Source organism: Acinonyx jubatus, chromosome B4 (assembly GCF_027475565.1).
Source record: "Acinonyx jubatus isolate Ajub_Pintada_27869175 chromosome B4, VMU_Ajub_asm_v1.0, whole genome shotgun sequence".
NCBI classification, from domain to species: Eukaryota; Metazoa; Chordata; class Mammalia; order Carnivora; family Felidae; genus Acinonyx; species Acinonyx jubatus.
In genome coordinates this window covers 45,688,180-45,709,692 of record NC_069387.1, presented here as the reverse complement: position 1 = coordinate 45,709,692, position 21,513 = coordinate 45,688,180, and the positions used below count along the sequence as shown (strand labels likewise).

The 21,513-nt window shown below is 42.7% G+C and overlaps 1 protein-coding gene across 2 annotated transcripts in view; it reads right to left on the bottom strand.

The window, feature by feature from the left end:
• Positions 1-6,267: 6,267 nt before the first annotated feature.
• The window catches only part of APOLD1 (apolipoprotein L domain containing 1), a 60,266-nt gene continuing 45,020 nt past the window's right edge, over positions 6,268-21,513 (bottom strand). The window contains exons 3-4 of one of the 2 annotated variants that reach the window (XM_053225846.1): positions 12,643-12,792; positions 6,268-10,045 (exon numbers count right to left, since the gene is read on the bottom strand). In XM_053225846.1, the coding sequence (XP_053081821.1) occupies positions 9,302-10,042 (741 nt within the window). In that variant the 5' untranslated portion in view covers positions 10,043-10,045; positions 12,643-12,792 and the 3' untranslated portion in view covers positions 6,268-9,301. Of the gene's footprint in view, positions 10,046-11,291; positions 12,617-12,642; positions 12,793-21,513 lie in introns of those variants that run through there. The other variant, XM_027035597.2, reaches the window with a different exon arrangement.

The following is a 21,513-nucleotide window of genomic DNA, read 5'->3' as shown; positions in this document are numbered from 1 at the left end:
AGAAGCCCAACATCCTTCCACTTATAAGGCAAGGGTGTGGGGACAAGCTCCAACCTGACCATGGTGCAGAGAGGAAAACTCTCTCTTACTAGCTCCCGCGCACCAAAGGAAATGGTGTGAAAGACCCCACACTCCAGTGCTGTCCTGGGTGGTCAATGTGGATCAACAGCTACACGAGAAAGCTCAAAGAGCTGGTCATACTGAAGAGGTGAGAAGTGCTACCTGAAGTCTTCTCCCCTTTAGGAAACACCCCTTTTAAAGGAGGCCACTGTAGGAAGGAAAGCTTTCAGAAGTCAGCACCACGGATTTATGATTCAGTGGTGACCTAAGGCTGGGCTTGGGGTGTTTGTGTATGTGATATATATATATATATATATGTATATATCACACACAACAGTATTCTATTTAGCCATAAAAAAAGAAAAATACATTGCAATTTGTGACTACATGGATGGATCTTGAGGGCATTATGCTAAGCGAAATAAGTCAAACAGAGAAACACAAACACTGTATGATCTCACTTATATGTGGAATTAAAAAACCACGCGAGAGAGGCAGGAGCAGGAGAAGGGGGATTGGATTAAAGTAATCAAAAGGTGCAAACTTCTGGTTATAAGATAAATAAGTAACAGGGATGTAATGTACAATATGACAACTATAGGTAACATTGCTGTAAAGTATATTGGAAAGTCGCTGAGAGATTAGTAGATCCTAAAAGTTCTCATCACAAGGAAAAAAATATTTTCTGGGTTTTTTTTTTTTTGCATCTATATGAGATAATGGAGGTTAACTAAACTCATTATAGTAATAATTTTGCAATATATGTAAGTCAGTTCATCATATAACTTAAATGAGGCTGTTTGTCAATTATATCTCAATGAAACTGAAAGAAAAAAAAAAACCAAAACCACCAAGCCTGCGGTTTCATGGAGGATACCTACCTAGTTCTGGCCTGAGTCTGCCCAACCTGGCTCCTCTCTCTCTGCTTTCCTCCTTCCTCCCCCTCACAGGCTTCCTCCCACCACCACTCTTCTTGGACCTTTTCTTCCTGATTCAGCTCTTCTCGTAAAGTCCCCAAACTACATCATTGTTTTGTCCTTAAAACCACAGAATCAAGTTCATCTTAGCCCTTCACAGTATCACCAGTCGTAGTATACTGTTAAAACATAACAAATACCACAGCCACTCAAAACCTTTCCGGATGTATACTCAAATTCAGAGTCAAGTTTTAAGGTTACATTCCCTTGGGTTGGAATATGAGAAAATCTGTAATTCATGTAAATGAACCAAAGATTGGAGTATAGCATGAATTTGAGCAGGAAGAACCTCAAATCAGGAGAACCAGATAGAAGATGGTTGCAGGTGTTGGGGGTAAAAGCCTAGATGAGTCGTGATAGCAGTGGAATTGATCAAAATGGAGTTGAGAGACATTTAATAGGAAAGCAATCCTTTGGCAAAACCTTATCATAGAAATAAGGAAGGGGAAGATTTAGAAATGAAGTGAGGGGTGCCTGGGTGGCTCAGTCAGTTGAGTGTCTGACTTCAGCTCAGGTCATGATCTCGTTCACGATTTCGAGCCCCACATCGGGCTCTGTACTGACAGCTCAGAGTCTGGAGCCTGCTTCAGATTCTGGGTCTCCCTCTCTCTCTCTCTGTCTCTCTCTCTGCCCCTCCCCCACTCATGCTCTGTCTCTCTCGCTCTCAAAAATAAATTTTAAAAAAATTTTAAAGAAAAAAAAAGACAGTGAGAATTCAAGGTAGGAGCCTGGGATTCCACTGCTACCTTTGATAGACGTGGAAGCGTTGTGAAACTGCACCAGTTTTGCTGAGGGGGAGGAGATGTCTAGCGTTAGGTGTGCTGGGAAGCAATGCCAGCCAATCCATGAGGACAAAGAGCACTGGTTCATTTGTTCATTCATTCAACAAATGCTTATGGAGCACGTCCTGTAGCAGGAGCTGGAGAGACGCCGTGGGGAAGCTTATCTGAGATACTGTGTCTGTCCTTCAAGAGCCTTGAGGTATGCACAAATATCTCTAATAAAAGGCACCATGTGATAAGTCTGTGTAAGAGACACAAACAGATTGCTCTTAGACGTTCAGTCAAGAGCAAAACCATGTCTGGCTGACATCAAAGTACAGCACTCTGATGAGGAGGAATCAGCTAGGGCTTTCAATTCTGCACACGCTCCTGTAATCTGTTTTCTTCTGTCAACGACCTCCATCTTTGTTTGCACCTCATGGAATACACACCAATTTCAGTTGCCCTAAGAGAATTCTTTGTCACTGGTTTCATTCATACCAACATCCACTCCAGGACTGTGAGATGCTAGGAATAGACATGTAGGACTCAGTGAAAGCCTCTATGATAGAGGCAGGTCTGTGGCTCAGAGAACCTTCAAATCTCAGGAATGGAGGAGAAAGCTATCAAGGAAGCTAAACAGAGAGACAAATAAGAAAGACCAGCATCACAGAATTCAAGAGAGAAGGATATTTTAAGACTAGGTAATCAACAATGTCAAATGCTACAGAGAAGTTAGAAAGAATGAAAGTCCATTAATAGTGTTGGGGAGCCTGGGTGGCTAAGTCAGTTAAACGTCTGACTTCAGATGAAGTCCATGAGTTTGAGCCCTATGTTAGGCTCTGTGCTGACAGCTCAGAGCCTGGAGCCTGCTTTGGATTCTTTGTCTCCCTCTCTCTCTGCCCCTCCCTCGCTCTCTCTCGCTCTCTTTTTCAAGAATAAATAAACATTTAAAAAAGCAATTAATAGTGTTTACTATGCAAAATCTCAGGGAACAATGTTAAAAAACAAGTCATCCTGGGGGTGTCTGGCTGGCTCAGTCAATAGAGCACACACCCTCCTAGTCTTGGGGCTGTGAGTTCGAGCCCCACATTGGATGTGGAGGTTCCTTAAAAAAATAAAATCTTAGAGGCGCCTCAGTGGTTCCGTAGGTTAAACGTCTGACTCTTGATTTCGGCTCAGGTCATGCTTAAATAAACGTTAAAAAATAATAATGGATGAAAAAATTTTAAAAATCTTAAAACAACAACCACAAATCATGCACAAAGTATTATCATCTTGGATAGTTTCATGATACCTAAGATCTCATTCATATTCACACCTATCTGCTCACCCACAAGCCTCCAGTAGTTTTAGGCCATACAACTGCAGTGGAATTGAGTACATACCCCTAATGGGAAGAAAACCAACAAGCAGGTTTTATGGTGGTTTCAGTGGCATGACCCCCAGAAGTTTCATTTGCAGAGGTTTTTCTACAAGAGCTGGAAAAGCCTGTTGAACCAGTCATTTCTTCATTCGTGTCTGTGTGGTCTCTGAAGATGCCTTCCCAGCACATCAGCAGTTAGCAAAAAGTTCTTATTAATCATGTCCTTCCGTTCTAGATATTTTGTTCCCAAATATCTTGCCATGATTGGGACATCTGGGACAGCATTACAAAATATCTGTGCACAAGTTTTTATGATCTAAGCTGAAGTTTGATCATTTTCAAATCATACTCACATTGGTTTTTGTTTTTGTTTTTGTTTTCGTTTTTTGCAAATACTAGCCATTTGCAAAGCTACATTTTAGTTTCTTATTGATCAACCTAATGGCATAAGATTACCCTACCTGGCTTACTGGATTGTTAGCACTGTAAGATTCTAGAACACAGTCTCCGTTGCTGACAAATGACAGGAGGCAGGAGGTTGGTAGATTAGTACTCAGTAAGTGTTTTCTGGATGAATGAATGAATCTGTCACCCTATTGTTAATAGTGCTGTCATTATTGTGAGCTATCATTTTATATCATGAATACAGTCACTCCCAGAAGTGCTAAAGAGCCTAATTCTGTAGTCAGGCTGCCAGGATTCAAAGCCTGGGCCACCTCTTGCTAACTGTACGACTTCCCACTTCCTTACTTTCTTTATCTAATAATATGGGGGTAATCATGGTGAACATGTGTAAAATTTTTGTAAGGTAAGTGTGATAATGCCTGTCAAATTGTACTCACAACAAGTAAGTTTTCAAGAAATGTTAGCTATTACTGTTATCATTAAATATCCACATCTTTTATTTATCATCTAAATGTCATTTTGTTCAGCACTAAGGAAAGTATGGTTCTTCAATGACATTTCACAAGTGCATTAAAAAAAATTTTTTTTTTTAATGTTTATTTACTTTTGAGACAGAGAGAGACAGGGCGTGAACAGGGGAGGGGCAGAGAGAGAGGGAGACGTAGAATCCAAAGCGGGCTCCAGGCTCTGAGCTGTCAGCACAGAGCCTGACATAGGGCTTGAACTCGTCAACCTGAGCTGAAGTCGGACACTCAACCAACTGAGCCACCCAGGCGCCTCTACGAGTGCAGTTTTAAAAACAAGGTGAGGGCAGAATAAATGTCTGCATGCCAACCAGGGAGGCTGGAAAAAGAAATTTGAATCTAAGAGAAAGATTTGAGACATCACCAACCCTTGCCTGACTCCATCTACAAAAATTTTGGTAAATTTGGCAACTGTATCCACACAAATGCTGGAAGGAGCCATACTCTGACTGCTCCCATGTACTTGGGAGGCAGAGGCCTCGGCTGTGAGTCACCGCTAAGGTTCTGGGGCAAATCAGGTCACGGGCCTGCCTGCACTCCCAGCCCTGGGGTTGCGCTGGAAATACAAAATGGGACTAAACTCCGTCCTTTGCAGATGTAGCTTCGTATAGAGAAGCTTTACCAGTGCAGGCAGGGGCACGTTGGAAGACCTTCTCCCCACAACCTAATGCTAATGCCAGTCAGGATCAGGGGTGCTGAGGGTCCCTAATGTTCCTTCATAACCCCTACAGGGGTCTTGCTTCATCAGCATGATTTGCCCTCTCCTTAAAACTCTCTGTTTGCTAAAGGAACATTCAGATCTTAGGGCTCACTCTTGGTCCTATTCCAGACCACAGCAGGATTTACCTTCTCTCATTTGAGTTTGCCAGGAGCCAAAAGCAACATCCCAACCTCCTGTCAACTCAACAAGGAGAGATTTATTGCAATTAACTAAAAAGACACTTGTCACGACAGGAACACCATATGCTTCAGCAAAGATGGGATCCCAGCTTGTGGCTGGCCTTTGCAAACAATCCTACCAACACAGACTTTTTTTTTTTTTTTTTTTTTGGTTGCACAGTCATTAATAATGCAACATTCAGCCCCAGGGGTGTTTCCAAGGTGGAGACTCAGAGGCTGGCACTCAGAGATCACCTCCAGGACAGAAGTTCTCAAAAGACTGCAGCAACCATTACAGACTCTTTGCTTAGATTGCTGGACCTCTCACTCGATGTCCAGCCTCCTTTTCTTCTTTACAAAAGAATCCCAGGTATATTTGGAGCAGCAAATTTGTAGCTAAAACTACTGCATTTCCTAACAGGCCTCCCATGGTCAAGATCAGCTACTTGCAAGGTAAAATCTCCTGGAACTTTCTGGGACAGTTTTGCCTTCCTCATAGAGATCCTGCCCCTCACCCTTCCTTTCTGCCTTTTTCTAGTGCTTGGCTTTTGTGAAGGCTGATTTAGCTGATTCTAGGTTTCTTTTCAATTACTTCCCAGGTTGTAATTGTGTCCAAAGGCTTTGAAACTTGCTGAGACTTCTAGATAATAAGAAAATTCCTGTAATATGAGTTGATTACTTTTTAAAAATTATACAGCTTGATATGGAATATTCTAAGTGAAAATAATTACACATCTGCCCCTTTTCAAAGTTATTAATTCATACACAGGCAGACATGAGATTAGGTAATTAGTTACAGAAAGGTCAAGAAGTCTGAGGAATGGGTAATTTATTTCAATGAAAGGAAAGAACTTATTTTGCTACAGTGGGAAAAAAAATGTGGAATTCAGAAATTGCTGCATTGAACTGTATCCCCATTTATCTCTGCGCAATGTTTTTATCTCAATGTCTCACTTCCCTCTACTTTCTTTTCGCACTAAGGTATTGAATGAGAAATATATCAAGTTGACTGACTTTAACTTATCTGATGTAGGGTGGCTTCTACAGCACTCTTCTCTTTTTTCTCTCAGTAAATACTTTTGACTTTGACATTTGCCATCTTGGAAATGACAGGTGACTGAGGGCAAATGCATCAAAGTGATTAAGATCAGAATATTTGCTAAGGACCATTTTTTTCAGAGAGTAAAACATAGTTTTACTGAATCCTTGAAATGCAGAGCTAAATAAACCTCCTTTTTTGTGGGGGAAAAAAAACAATCCAAACAATTAGAAACCCAAGAAACTAACAATCGCACTTAGACCCGAGTACAAAATTTTTATTTTTCAAACTCGGACATTTTCCTGAAATACACTTATAATCCAAATACTCCTCTCCCTTCTTCCTTTTACAACATACCATTTCAATCTGTTTATAGAATGAAGGCCTTAAGGAAAAGCCTTATTCACATTCCCACAAAAAAAATAAATAAAAATTTATCTCTAGGATCCATTTAACTGAAATTGACTAAATCCTGATACAGGCTCCAATCTTTATAACAGACACATAAGAGGGTGGATAAGCTTTCATTATCGACAAATTCCTACTAATGTAGCTAAAGAGTTCATTAAATTATTCAAATGCATTTATTGTGCTCCTATTATGTGCGAAGTGTTGTTCCAAAGTAGACACTCTTCCTTAGGTGTAAAGAGGGCCACTGAAATGATAACTGGGAGTTTATGACTTTGATATCCCCTAGTGATAGGAAGTACCCTAATGATAGGAAAAGTTTGCTATTGCTGCTTCCTGAAATGCCCAGTTTATTTTTAGGGAAGGAACAACCTACCCACTGGAAGACTATAACTCAAACTTCAGCTTTAATAAAAGCTGGAGTTAGGGAGTGGTTGTACCTGTGTGATATAACACAAACGACAATGCAAAGTACATTCTGGTGATCTACAATGCTAGCTATCTGTGCAAGGTAGGCTAAGAAACGACACCAGTTTAAAAAGAAACCAGTACCAACTTCAAAAGAAACCAGGATACAGAGCAATTGCAATTTGTGGTAAAAATAAAAATTTACAACCACTAACCCCTTCCCCCAGCACTGAAAGTACAGTTCCTCAGACACTCGGCTATCATTTGGGAAAGAAGGGGGTAGACTGGATAAATTTAAAGCGTGTTAAATAATTAAATAACACAGCCAAGTATTGCGTGTGTGGTCCCAAAGACTTTTCGACATATTTTTTAACATTACAGTTGTAGGAATGGAAATTGAAAAAGTTATACGTATTTTCTTAGAGACAGCTTACAGATTCCTTACGGATCTCAAAGCGAAAATATGACACATCGCCACCATGACACAAGCTATTTTGTCTGTCATCCCTAAGACATAACTTCATAGGACATCAGACTTCCCATGGTCTGAGTGTTTCCTTCACGTGCCTCTAAATTGAGGTTCTCCCCTGAATAAAACAGGTTCACTTTTCAGATCAAGTGTTATTTGCTGGCCAACTGCCTTCAGGATAAATATGCTTGCAACATTTCTAGAGCCCGCAAGTCAAATCTCCACTGATAAACTTAAATTCGGCCCCATCTCTCTGTTCAGAACTTCCCGCCTTTGCTGGGGAATGAAAGTCCCCTCTGACGGAGAGAGACTTATGCAAGGAGAGCGATGCTTTTTCCAGCTCATGAGCCACCTGACGAAGGCAAACTCAACCTCATCTCCTTAAAAGAGCGTCCATGGTCTCCCATTCAGAAGTCTGCTATTCCTATTACTTCCTAAATGTGGTGTGGGATTAAATAAAATTAAATGCAAATAATAAATGGTAATTAAATAACAAACTTAAAATAAATTAAAAACACAATACATGGTCTGGCGGTTTTCATAGAAGGTAACAAAGGTCAATCTGCATGAAGTTCACAGCCCTTCAGGTACCAGTTTCTACAATGATTGGGCAACACTGCCCTCTAAAGGGATTATTATCTTATATCCCTTACTTCACATGGTGGGAAATTGCCCCAGGATGCACTGACGTATCTCACGCACAAACACATTCTTTCTTTTGCTTTTGGGACACTGTCTGTCCTTGACTTTCTGTGAATGACTCTGAAGACCACGGAGCCCCTAGGGAGGCCATAAAACTTCATGAATGCCCACAAGGGGGTCGGATACCAGTATCTGCTGCAGTGATTTTCAAACCTTAATAGGTATCAGAATCACCCCCCCACCCCCCGCCCCGTGGGCTTGCTTACACACAGGTTGATGGGCCCCACCTCCAGTTTCAGATCCCTTAAGTTGACAGTTGGGTCCAAGAATTTGCCTTTCTAACAAGTTCCCAGGTGATTCTAACGTTGCCAGTCCAGGGGCCACACTTTGTGAGCCAGACACTGCCCTTGGCACCTTAATCTCACTTAATACCTCGCAACAGGGTGAGGGTTTAGCATCTGTTCTACAGACCAGGAAGCCAAGTCGCAGAGAAATGAACTGTCCAAGGTCACACAGCAGCAACAGAGCCAGTAACAAACCCAGCGCTGTCTCACTCCAAGCCACTGCTCTCTTCTGTACACCAGAATGTCAGTAAATGAAGCTGTTAGTCACTTCATCTTCCTTGGCCTCTGCTTCCTGTTGCGAGGGGGCAGGAATTAGAGGACTGTTTAGTTGGTTTTTCTCCCAGGGTATCTGGAGGTCTGGATATGATTCCCTCCCCCACCCAGGAAGATGCACTCTGCCCCAGGCTGGATTTGAGAACGTGTACAAGTAGAGGGGAGGGAAGGGCACATCAGTGGGAGAGGACCCCACTGATGACCCCACTGATGAGCCCTGCCCGTTCAGAGGGGGTCTGATTTGCTCTGGATTCTGGAGTTCTTTTACACTCAGAAAATCTGAAAGAGAGGTTTCAAAGCTAGTGTCTCCTCTCACAGGCATTCTGAGGACCTCAAAGCCTACTGGGGCTTGGAGAGGACCCAGAGGGTGGCTGCGTGGCACCCTCCCCAACCTGCTCAAACCACCTGCGCTGTGGCAGAGACCCTGAAACAACTTCAATAGAGTAGCGCCCACCGTTGTGGAGACTGAATCGTTTTGATAAAGGAAAAATAATTTTCAGGTCACATGTCCCACAGGATGTGGCAAGTAAAAAGTCCCTAGCATTCAGCCCCAGGCAGGATGTCCTAGTGTTAGGGAAAGAAGGTCTGTGACTCCCTCCTTCCCCCAATTTCAAGAACAGTTTTTCTCATCCTTTGCATTCAGTTCAGCTCCTAATCCAACTTGGTGTTTTCCTGAGGGAGCTACAAATCTGGAGCATCCCATGGGGATGGTTTCTGGCCTCGGTCACAAGGGGGAAAGGATGTTCTCAGAAAAACAGCCCCGCGGGCTGGTCCGCAGAGATCTTGAGGTCGTGGCCACGGCCGCCCTTCGTGCAGAGCTGGACTCTGGACTCCAGCTGCTGGCTGAGTTCGTCCAGGGCCCCGGTGCAGGACTCCAGGCTCTCGGCCAGCTTCTGAATCTTGGCCTTCAGCACGGCCTGGCTAACCTTGGTGGCCCCCTCGGCCCGCCTGGGGATGAGGAAGCCACGTGAGCCGAAGAAGACGATGAAGTAGACAGAGTTGTAGAGGGCGATGGAGGCGTTCTGCCCGCACTGCAGCAGCTGGCGGTCCCCGCGGCCCTGGCAGCGGCAGAAGAACTCCAGGCAGCTCAGGATCTCGCGCATCTGGTCCTGGCAGGCGGCGGCGATCTCCTGCACCCGGCGCAACTCCCGGGAATTGCAGAAGATCAGGGAGAGGTCGGACGTGATGGTGACGGCCCCTCCGGCGGTGGCCACGCCCAGCCCCACGGCCGACGCCACCAGCGAGACCCCCAGGGTGAGCGGGCTGAGCGAGAGCCCCACGATGGCGGCCACGGCGCCCGCGGCGCTCAGCGAGCTGCCCGCCACGTTGGCCGCCAGGGAGCGCCGGCGGAGGCGCTCAAGGCGCCGGGCCACCTCGCGCAGGCGCAGCACCTGGCCGTGCAGCCGGCCGCGGCGGTCCAGCAGCAGCCCCTGGAAGCGGCGCAGCGCGTCAGCGCCCTGCAGCTCCCGCGCCGCCGGCCTCTCCATGCCCTGCGGGGACACAGACGCGCGGTTAGCGCGGAGTCTCGATGCTCCCCCCACGCCCCAGTGAGGCTCCGCAGCGACTGCCACGCGAGGGGGAACGGGACGGGCATTTTCCAGCGAGTCCTGTGGGTCAGGTGCGCAGGGACCAGTTCTGTACTCTGGGACAAGGCACCCTAGTTCCCGGGACCTTAGAAACGCGTATGCAATGCCCTCGTCCGCTTCTCTCCCCTGGGGAACGCTAAGGGTGGGCTTTATTAACTGTTAAATGAGAGGTAAGCTCAGTGAGGAGGGGGTGCAGGCATTACTCTGCCGCAATACTGAGGCCTCTGCTCTGTTTAAAACATCACTTTACAGGTGGTGGGTTGTACCAGTTCACAAAGCCCTGTCCTTACCTGAAGACTCGGATCCTAACCCTTTTGCAATTCACTGTTTTGCGTCTGGGATGAGTGAAAAAGACAAGTCCCCCAAAAACTCAAAAATCATATTGTCCATCAAATGTAAGGAACTAATTTTGCTACATTAGATGCTTCCCTGAAGCAACTCTTGTGCTTGTTGTTTTTCCAGGCTCTTACCTTACAATCAAGCCTAAAATGTTATTTGGGCCATCTTTTCTAAGTCTCACTCTTTGATGGGTGCTTCATTAAAACTAAGTTCCAGTAAATGAATACTGCTATGTTTCTTTATTCCAAACGCTTCCTTAAAAAATGAGTAGCCACTGAATGAAATAAAGTGTCCAACATTTTTAACAACTCACTGAGGGCTACCTAGTACCAAGTTGAGTTGAAGCTAATTGGAGATGACTAAGAGAGACAACTGTACATCTGGGGTAAAAGTATATCCTTCCTAGTTGCCAAAGATCCCCACCTTCATAACCACTGTACTCATCATTATTAGGACCTTCTTAAAAGTGGCAGATAAGCCATAGCAATAGAGAATTTCAATACTGTGACATATCAGCGTAGAATCATTATTCTCATCTGAAAGATGAGAAAATTGAAACACAGACACATTCTAGATACAGCTGACTCTTCACAGAACCATCTAGAATCTTGGTCTCCTGACTCCTAGGTCTTAATTGTATTCACATGCCCCCATTATTCCACTCACCAGTGATAAATTTCCAAGTAAAGAGACCTCTTAGCAAAATGAGGTAAAGTCACACAAAATATATAGGGGACCAAGGATATAACCCCAGTATTACAATCGCAATGGCAATCTTTCAGACAGAATCCTTCTAGGCTCCCCCACTTACCATTCACTTCTGGCTATCTCCAGGAAAGAAAAATCTGAGGCTGTTTCTGGATGAGCATGCTTTATAGTTCCAGAGAACCAATGATTGCTCTGGGAAAGCCTGGTCTCATTCTCAGAATTTGCCATTTCCTGTCCTGGCCCCTGCTGCCTTCAACCAGAAGGATGTGACATGGTGGAAAATGACCTGCCAGCCACACAGCACATCCCGTATCTAGGAAATGAACATTGTGTGTTCGCTTTCCCCCAAACGCAGGAAAAGAACCACAGGCTCTTCCCCAACTTGAAACAAGTGTTGTCATTCTCCCAAGGGGCATACCCTGCCTTTCCTCTCCTGAGAATAGCTAATGACGTTATCTGAGAGGACAACTAACGTACCCCAGGCTGACCAATTATAGTGTTTCTTGAGAGGGCACCATCACAAAATCATTTTTTACAAAGAAAAAGAAGAGGGAGAACCCTCTTATGTCTGAGGTAGCTACTCATAATCCACTCCCGTATTTTAAAAACCACTGTGGCTCTGAGTGGTTGAAAGGCGATCCATTCAGCCCACAGCCTTAAGAATGTAAGACCACACCCACAGGAAGTGCTGCGTGCAGTTTTGGGCATCTCCAGCTGTGGAGAAGATACTGGAGGTCTCAGAAAGGGCACACTGCAGGCCAAATGCGTCAGAAAAATCAGTGGGGTCAGGCTGTACAAGGAGCTAATTATACACTTTCAACAGCCGGGATTTGGCTTCCTGGGTTTTCATTTGAAGTGGCAATTATAGCCCATACAATAGTTAAATGAATGGATCCTATCCCTAGGTTAGCGAAGCATGGGCTGAAGGGCAATCATCTGGATAATTCAGAAGGGAAAAACACATACAGCATCTGTGGATACTTTCTGGGGCATTCAGATATGCGGTTGGAGCTCAGCCTGGAAGCCCCAAATACATCATCCTTCTAATATTCCCACCTTCGAATAGGAAGGCCAAATTGGTTTTTCACTTAAATAATTATGGTCTCAACTCTCTGGTTCATCTGGAAAGTCTTAACAGCCATATCTTTCTGGAGCATAATGAATTTCTCCATCTTTATAACTATGCTTTGTATTTATCAACACGACACCATTTGCTATGACTCACAACCGCAGTCCTTTTGAACTTGATTTTTCAGAATTTGGTCCATGTCCAAATATTCCGGCTACAGCTCCTCAAAGGAGAAATATGAACTTAGTCAAGATGCCTTCAGTGTCTCCCTGTGCTTTTCAGGTAAAAGGTAGGAACATATCTTCCTCTGTCCCCATAGACATAATCACTCCAAACGGAATGTGAGCCAGAGTGCACTGGGGCAGGGGGCAAGGTGGGAATGTACCCTGGTTCTTCAGCTCCCAACTTCCCTGGATATTTCCTTGGGTGCTCGGGTTTAGAAGACCACAGTTAAGCTTGTATTTCTTGGGCGAGGAATCTTATTGGGATACAGGAGGGTCGTCATCTTCAGAGCATCAGTAATCATAGTACAGACCTATAGTGAAGAAAACAGAAGGTAGAGGAGAAGGGTCAACATAAGGCTTTGAATTACTTATAAGAATGGACACTTGAATATAACACGTTCATCTCAGCATTTACTTTCATATATTTAAGCACAATAAGAAATCTGAGGAATGATTGAAAACTTTTGATCAAAAGTTTTGTCCTCTTCTCATTGTGCTGCAAATCTTTATAGCCTTTACGATACGGACTTCTGTGTATATGTTATACTGATTCTTTTTTTTTTTTTAATATTTATTTATTTTTGAGACAGAGAGAGACAGAGCATGAATGGGGGAGGGTCAGAGAGAGAGGGAGACACAGAATCCGAAACAGGCTCCAGGCTCTGAGCTGTCAGCACAGAGCCCGACGCGGGGCTCAAACTCACAAACCGCGAGGAGATCATGACCTGAGCCAAAGTCGGACGCTCAACCGACTGAGCCACCCAGGCGCCCCATATGTTATACTGATTCTACTCTCTGCTTTTATCCTTTGGAGACTGGGAGACACCCCAAAAAGGTAAATGCTGTCAAGAGTAGAACTTTGTAGCTGTAGATTAGTTATGTTTAAAATGCCTACTTGCAAATCTTGCTTCTTTGGGATATCAAAATGTATTTTGTGATGTATTAAGGATACTGGTCCTGAAGTCTACCAAATATAATAGTGCATTTTAGCCTAATTCATTATCTGTATGAAGTTATAAAAGTAGCCGTAGATGACTAGGAATGACGTCATTTGTATTAAACCCAGATCTATTTCTGAGTATGTGGTTCATGCTGTTGTGAAAAATGTTTTACCTTTTACCTTTGTCAGTTTGTAATGAGAGGATTTCCTTTTACCCTTTGTAGCTCAGAGAGCACCTGATGTATCATCTCAGACACAATAAACATGCTCCTGAAGGTCAAAAAAAAAAAAGTTTTGTGTGAGTTGTTCCCCCAAAAATCTGTGGCCTGCATCCTCAAACTTCTATTCTAAATTATGTCTGGGGCACTTGTAACACATTGTCCCAGAGAGACTACATTGAAAATGGTGGCTGACCCTCAGATTAGCCTTCAGATCTGTTAAACCTATGATGCAGATAAACCATACTATGAACGGTACTAACTTGAATTCTGAGTTCTGGAACCATAAGGAAATACAGGGGAGGAAAGAAGAGAGGAAGAGAGCCTTTTAACCATAGTCATTTCCAGACTCCAGTCCCGAAGAGTCTAAATCAAGAGGCCCAGAGTGGGGTCTGGGAAAACGTAGGTGATTCTGATCTGTAGCCAAGGTTGTGAACCTCTGCTCTAAAAGCTGTGAATGTTCTGACTGCTGGTTACATGGCAGCAGAAACAGTAGGGCTAAGTGACAGCAGTTTGTGAGTTAGATGATTTTTTTTGTTTTTGTTTTTAATGTTTACTTATTTATTTATTTTGAGAGAGAGAGAGAGAGACAGTGTGTGTGTGTGTGTGTGTGTGTGTGTGTGCGCGCGCATGAATGAGGGAGGGACAGAGTAGGAGAGAGAGAATCCCAAGCTGGCTCCACACTGTCAGCACAAAGCCAGACACGGGGCTTAATCTCACAAACCAGGAGATCACGATCTGAGCCGAAATCAAGAGTCCGATGCTTAACCAACTAAGCCAGCCAGGTGCCCCTGTGAGTTAGGTGTGTATACAGTTATTAATAGCCATTAATTTGGGGACCCTTGTTAAAACTATCACATTTTAAGATAAAGTGATGATTATAACCAGGGGTCTCCCAGAGATCCAGGGACACCTGGACCACCTCCATGTTTTTGAGGATCTCAGTGAATTAAAAAGGTAAAACATTTCTCAAACAAGATATAAAAAAAAAAAATGTGGTTTCTTTTCATTGCAATGTAATGTATATTGCAATATCAATATTTTGCTATTCACAAGATAATCACAGGATTTATAAAATATTAATTCACAGTGCACTACACTGGTAAAGCAACACAAGTTTAGAATTGTATGATGATAATTTTTTCCTTTTAATCTTTACCAGAATATCTTACTGACTATACATAGAACCTCTTTTGGAGTCAACATCAAAAGTATAAAATTGAAACAATTTGTGAATGAGAGGTTTAGGCCAAAGGTCTTTCAAACTTTCCTGTGTTAATGGTCTTAATATGTACAGTTACTCAAATAAATAAAAGTAGGTTAAAATAATAACACAGATCCATCTGAGCATTTTTGCCCATGTGATTTGTAAATGTCATGAGAACATAAGCACTCTAGCACATAGTTCTCAGAATTGCTTGTTGAATTAAACTAAAGAAAAATATTTTGCTCTCTCAAAGAAATATCATTATTTTCATAATGATTTTATGAGAGTTTAGCATGAAATTATCTCTTGGAAAATACAACCTGGTAGGTTACTCAGAGCACTGACACTGCAGAGGACTTTCAGGATATCTATGTTGCAACGATATCTCAATATTATTTCATCAACTCATGGAAACGCACAAGAAAAAAAGGGCCGAGTGAACTCTAGCCATTTTCATTTCTCCAAACTGGCCTCTGATCTTTGTTAATGTACACACTCCTCGTTAACCACTATTGTTTAAACACTGTCTGTGTTCTTTTTTCCACTTAACGTTCCTGCAGATACACACTTCGTGTTGACATAGTCCTCACGTTGTCATTTTTAATAGCTATGTAATAATCCCACTGTTTGCTTAGTCATTTCCCTATTAGACAGTTGGATGGCTTCCAGGGTTTTTTTCTTTTTTTCACTATTATAACTAGAGTTGCCGGGAACATCTGTGTACATTTCACCCATTTGGATTATTTCTTTGAGGCTATTCACAAATGGGAAAATACCAAGTGGAGGAGGAAGAACATTTTCATAGTTTTTGTTACATGTTGCTATACTTCTTTCCAGAAGAACCACTTCATAATGCCATTAGCTTTTAGGAATCCCAGCTGCAGGATTTAAGACAATTTAATTTTCTGGGGCGCCTGGGTGGCTCAGTCAGTTAAGCCTCTGACTCTTGATTTTGGCTCACGTCATGATCTCCCAGTTCATGAGATCGCTGGCAGCCTGGAGCCTGCTTGGGATTCTCTCTCTTCCTTTCTCTCTGCCCCTCCTCTGTGTGCACTCTCTCTCTCTCTCTCTCAAATAAATAAACATTTTTTAAAAAGACAACTTAGCTTTCTTATATTAATTTGCTTGGTTTATTTCAGCTCCATGGATGTGTATTAAATACCTACAGTGTGCCAGACATCATGCTTGATTTTGAGGATAAAAAGCTAAATAAGATACCTTTCCTGCCCTCCAGGAAATGGCCATCTATTAGAGAGAAATATCAGAACAGATCATTTCAATTCAACATGGAAAGTGCCAAAGGTGTGTGCACGAAGGAAGCACAGGGAAAGTGCATGTCTAGGAAGTACCAGGGAAGAATTTCTGGAAGCACTGGTAGAAACTAGAGAGTTGAACAGATATTATATGGATAAGATTAGAAGGAAGAGGAGGACAGAATAAGGAAACAGAATGGACGAAGGCGTGGAGTAGCGTTCGGGATGCTTCAGGCAGTTTCGTATTGCTAAGCATAAAGTGGGAAGCTGGGAACGTCCAGGGATGAGGCTGAGAGGATGTATAGGAGTAAATCGTGATGGCTTTCTTTTTTTTTAATTTTTTTTTTTTACAGTTATTTATTTTTGAGAGAGACAGAGCATGAGTAAGAGAAAGGCAGAGACAGAGACAGAATCCGAAGCAGGCTCCAGGCTCTGAGCTGTCAGCACAGAGCCCGATGCGGGGCTCGAACCCACGAACCATGAGATCATGACCTGAGCCGAAGTCGGACGCTTAACCGACTGAGCCACCCAGGCGCCCCTCGTGATGGCTTTCAAATGCCATGTCGGGGAGAGGGAGGCATTGAAGGCTTTAACCTGTGGCTTTACAGTTGTATGAACGATGGTTTTCAGAGGTACACAGCTAAAAGGCCAGAGATGAGTTAGAAGGCTGTTAAAGTAAATGAATGTGAGACGCCTGGGTGGCTCAGTTGGTTAAACATCATCTGACTTTAGCTCAGGTCACGATCCCATGGTTCACAGGTCTAGCACCACGTGGGGCTCTGTGCTGACAACTCAGGGTCTGGAGCCTACTTCGGATTCTGTCTCCCACTCTGTCTGCCCCTCCCCCACTTGCGCTCTGCCTCTCTCTGTCTCTCAAAAATAAAATAGAAACACTTTAAATGTTTTTAAATACATGAATGAGATTATCATGGATGTATACAGTGTTGGTAAAATGGAATGGAGCAGATAAAAGAAAATATATATTTTGGAAACAAAATTGACAAGTCATACTTAAAGCCTCTCAGACCATCATATCCACTTCCATTCTATTGGTCAATCAAGTCAGGTAGCCAAGCCAACATCAATGGGCTAGAGAAGTATACTCCTGCCATCGGGGAAGGCAAGAAGAAGAAATGCAAACCATCAGGTCATCTCCCAGAGTGCTTTTCTTATGGAGGAGATATGTATTCCAGGATGAACGGCGATACTACCAACCATCTCATGTCTCATAAATTCTCTTCCTCCTTAGTTATTTCTTTGGAATTATAGTCTCTATGTGGATATAGAAAAAAATCTCACTCTGGCTAATATAATCAAACTATTGGTACGCGTCTGCAGGAATATGCTTGAGAGCGAACCAAGGAGGTCTGGCGAACCAAAGCTGGAAGGATGTTAGCTGTTTTATAGTTGGAATAGGCTGTTTGGATGCCCTGGACCAACCCCTGTTCTTTCTTGTAGTAGCATCAGTTTAATATCAAAATTCCAGGAGTCAACCCGGAGTAGCTGAGCTTAGGTCAAGTGCCCATCCGCTGGCTGTACTGGGTAGAGAGAAGGGGACTGAATATTTCAGCTTCCAAATGCAACATGGTAACAGAACTTTACCCTCCCACTAACACTACATCTAGTCAGGGAGAAGAAATTTCACAGTAGGAAATTATGGTGGGGTGCTGCGGACAGGGAAACCGATGCCTAAGGAAAAAAAGAAAAAAGAAAAAGAAAGCATCCACCATAAACATTTTCATCTATCTTGACCCACCTGGAGTTCATTTTAGTGTATGATGGGAGTTAAGCTAAGCAGAAAGTGAGAAAGCATTTACGCTTTTCTATAAATGTGTTATTTCTGATTTGTCTTGTGTTGATTTGTTACTATTGTCTGCATCTGTTTCTAGAAACTCTATTCTGTTCCACTGGTCAATTTCTCTGTTTTTGATTCAATATAATATAATTTTGAAAATCACTGCTTCATAATAGGATTTTTATTTTTTATTTTTAATGTTTATTTTTTATCTATCTGAGAGTGAGAGCGTGCATGTGTCATGAGTGAGAGGCTGAGAGAGGAGAGAGAGAATCCCAAGTAGGCTCTTACCCATTAGCACAGAGCCCAATGCGGGGCTTGATCCCACAAACCACGCGATCATGACCTGAGCTGAAATCAAGAGTCGCACACTTAACTGGCTGAGTCACCCAGGTGCCCCAGGATTTTTATTTTTAGAGTGAGAATCTCTCATCATTGTCTTTTTCTGGAAAAAAGATATAATCTTACTTATTTTTCTGGCAAAATCTGACTGGGAGCTCTTCAACTGCCCCAATCTCCCTAAGGTGATCAATTAAAGACACTTTAATTTTGTTCCACTTCCCCCTCCACAGGTGTGCACGACACACCTGGGATCACGTGAGTGAAACATACATTACCTCATTAACATAGAAGCATTTACCCCATGGGCTCTATTACAGCGTATCTTCTTTACCACATGCCTTTTCCTCTGGTGCCAGAAAGACTGCAGCTGAGTCCACACCCTGCCAGTAGCCATAAAGATTCTCTTATCTCCCAGGACAGGACACCAGGAAACTATTACCTTAGTCTCTCTTTTTCCCAAGCTTAGTCATTATCTCTCAAGTTCTCAGACATATACAATAATCATTGCAACCTAGATTAGAGCACCTGCTGGCTTTGTATGTACAGAGGCATAATAAATCTTAAGCTCTCTCTCAACTTTTAGACGCCTTGAGTAGTTTCATTTTTAGCATGCCTCTTACAGGCAAGAGAATGTTGGATATTAGTTTTCTGTTTTGACTTTGCTCAAAGCCTGTTTTTTAATGAAGAATTTAGTCATTTCGCAGTAAACATTATAGTGAAGCAGGGATGTATCTTCCAATACGCTGGAAGTTGATTGTTATTGTTCTAGCTATTTGCTTTGTTATTTTATTTTATTTTATTATTGTTTTATTTTAGAGAGAGAGAGAGAGAATGCATGTGAGCAGGGGAGAGAGAAAGAGAGAGAAAGACGGAATTTCAAGCGGGCTCCATGCTCAGTGCAGAGACCAATGGGGCCTCGATCCCACGACACTGGGATCATGAAGTGAGCTGAAATCAAGAGTCAGATGCTCAACGAACTGAGCCACCAAGGTGCCCCTAGTTATTTGCTTTAATAATAACAATAATAATAATAAACCCTTCAATGGTAGGGTTTCAACTCTATTTGCTTTTGAGTTAGGTAAGAAAATAACTTTTTAATCCACCTTTCCTAAAATTTAGCACTTTAAAAATTATTTCTGCTGCTACTTTCTATGCAAAAAAAAAAAAAAAAAAAAAAAAAAGGTTAAATTACCTTTGAAAAACAGGCAAAGCAGATTCTATAAGGTGGGGCCCTGCATGTAGAGTAACAACACTGGCCTTGAGTCCTGAGCCTTTGGTTCCCGTATGACTTTGAGCAAATAACTTAACCTCTTTGATCCTCAATTGCCTTTAGAGGGTTTTCTTAAATGAATTATAAAATACATGTGGAATCCTTTTGAAACCTACAAAATGTGTTATAAATATATTATTAGTACCTATTTTCAAAACAGTGACTGTGATTTCTGATTATCTGTAACCTTTTATCAACGTTTATTTATTTTTGGGACAGAGAGAGACAGAGCATGAACGGGGGAAGGTCAGAGAGAGAGGGAGACACAGAATCGGAAACAGGCTCCAGGCTCTGAGCCATCAGCCCAGAGCCTGACGCGGGGCTCGAACTCACGGACCGCGAGATCGTGACCTGGCTGAAGTCGGCCGCTCAACCGACTGCGCCACCCAGGCGCCCCTATCTGTAACCTTTTAAGTAGTTAAGGGGTGCCTGGGTGGCTCAGTTGGTTGAGCGGCCGACTTCGGCTCAGGTCATGATCTCGCGGTCCGTGAGTTCGAGCCCCGCGTTGGGCTCTGTGCTGACAGCTTGGAGCCTGGAGCCTGTTTCAGATTCTGTGTCTCCCTCTCTCTGACCTTCCCCCGTTCATGCTCTGTCTCTCTCTGTCTCAAAAATAAATAAACGTTAAAAAAAAATTTTTTTTAATAGTTAAAAAAATGTAGACTTTATTATTCTCATAGTATAGCATTTGATTTACCAATTGATTTCATTTTATATCAGTGTTTTGCCATTGCCTTTCTATGGCTCCCTCAGAATATCTTTTTTACTTTTCAGCTATGGCCTAATCCAAAAGTGATTTTTAACTCATCAATTTATAATGTTCTCTGCCTTATTTGCAACCGTAGTAGGTAGCCTAGGAACATATCCCCTATCCTTGATCTAACAATATCTCTTTATCTCCTTGCAGAGGATTCCAGGATCTGTGTTCGCACTACATTGTATGATCCTGCACTACTGACCATAGCCGACTGGACCAGAGGTGGCCATCTGAACCCAACTTAGCCAATCAGATTCTTTCTCCTGGGAGGTTGGAATATGGACCCAAAGAGAGTTGAGTTAGTCTTCTCTCAGTGGCTGCAACTGAAATACGGAAGTCCAGATCTGTGAGGCAGCTACATTTTGCCTATTATGTACACCAAAGAGCAGAAAAGGTGTGTTTGTGGGGAACAATATAGAGACAGGGACCTGGAGGTAAACAGAAAGAATCACTTTTTCTTTCTCTCCATCCCTATGTTCCATGAGCCATCTGTATATCCTTAGTTGTTTTTTTTTTAATTTTTTTTAATGTTTATTTATTTTTGACAGAGAGAGAGAGCCAGGGCACAAGCCAGGGAGAGGCAGAGAGAGAGGGAGACACAGAATCCAAAGCAGGCTCCAGGCTCTGAGCTGTCAGCACAGAGCCCGACGCAGGGCTCGAACTCACAGACCGCGAGATCATGACCTGAGCCGAAGCTGGACGCTCAACTGACTGAGCCACCCAGGTGCCCCCTTAGTTTTTTTTTTTTTTAACTCCCCTTTTATTCCTTGAGTGATCTTGATTTGATTTCTCATCTTTGCAAACAGAGAACCCTAACCAACACCAAAGCATACAAGATCTATTCTTTGAATTTCACATTAAAATAATTAATGTGGATTTTGGGAGGTGTTTCTCTGCAGTGCCCATGAGTGAATCAATTATTTAATAATCATGCAGGGGTTTCTCCTACTTTGTCTTCACTTCAGGGATAACAATGCTTTCTTTTCATGGAAAATATCATTTATCATTATTTCCCTCAACACAAAAGAAATACTTTTTGTAACATGTTTATATAATATAAAAATGTAGAAAGTTAGAAAGGTTTCCCTCTCCATTTATTTGCTTTCACCCTCCAGAAGTAACACTGAGGTTTATAGCTTGCTATGTATTCTTACATAATGCTTATGATTATACAAATATGCATTGTGGCTTTCTTTTACAAAAAATAGCATATTGCTGTATATATTGCTATGCAACTTTTTTTTTCCACTTAA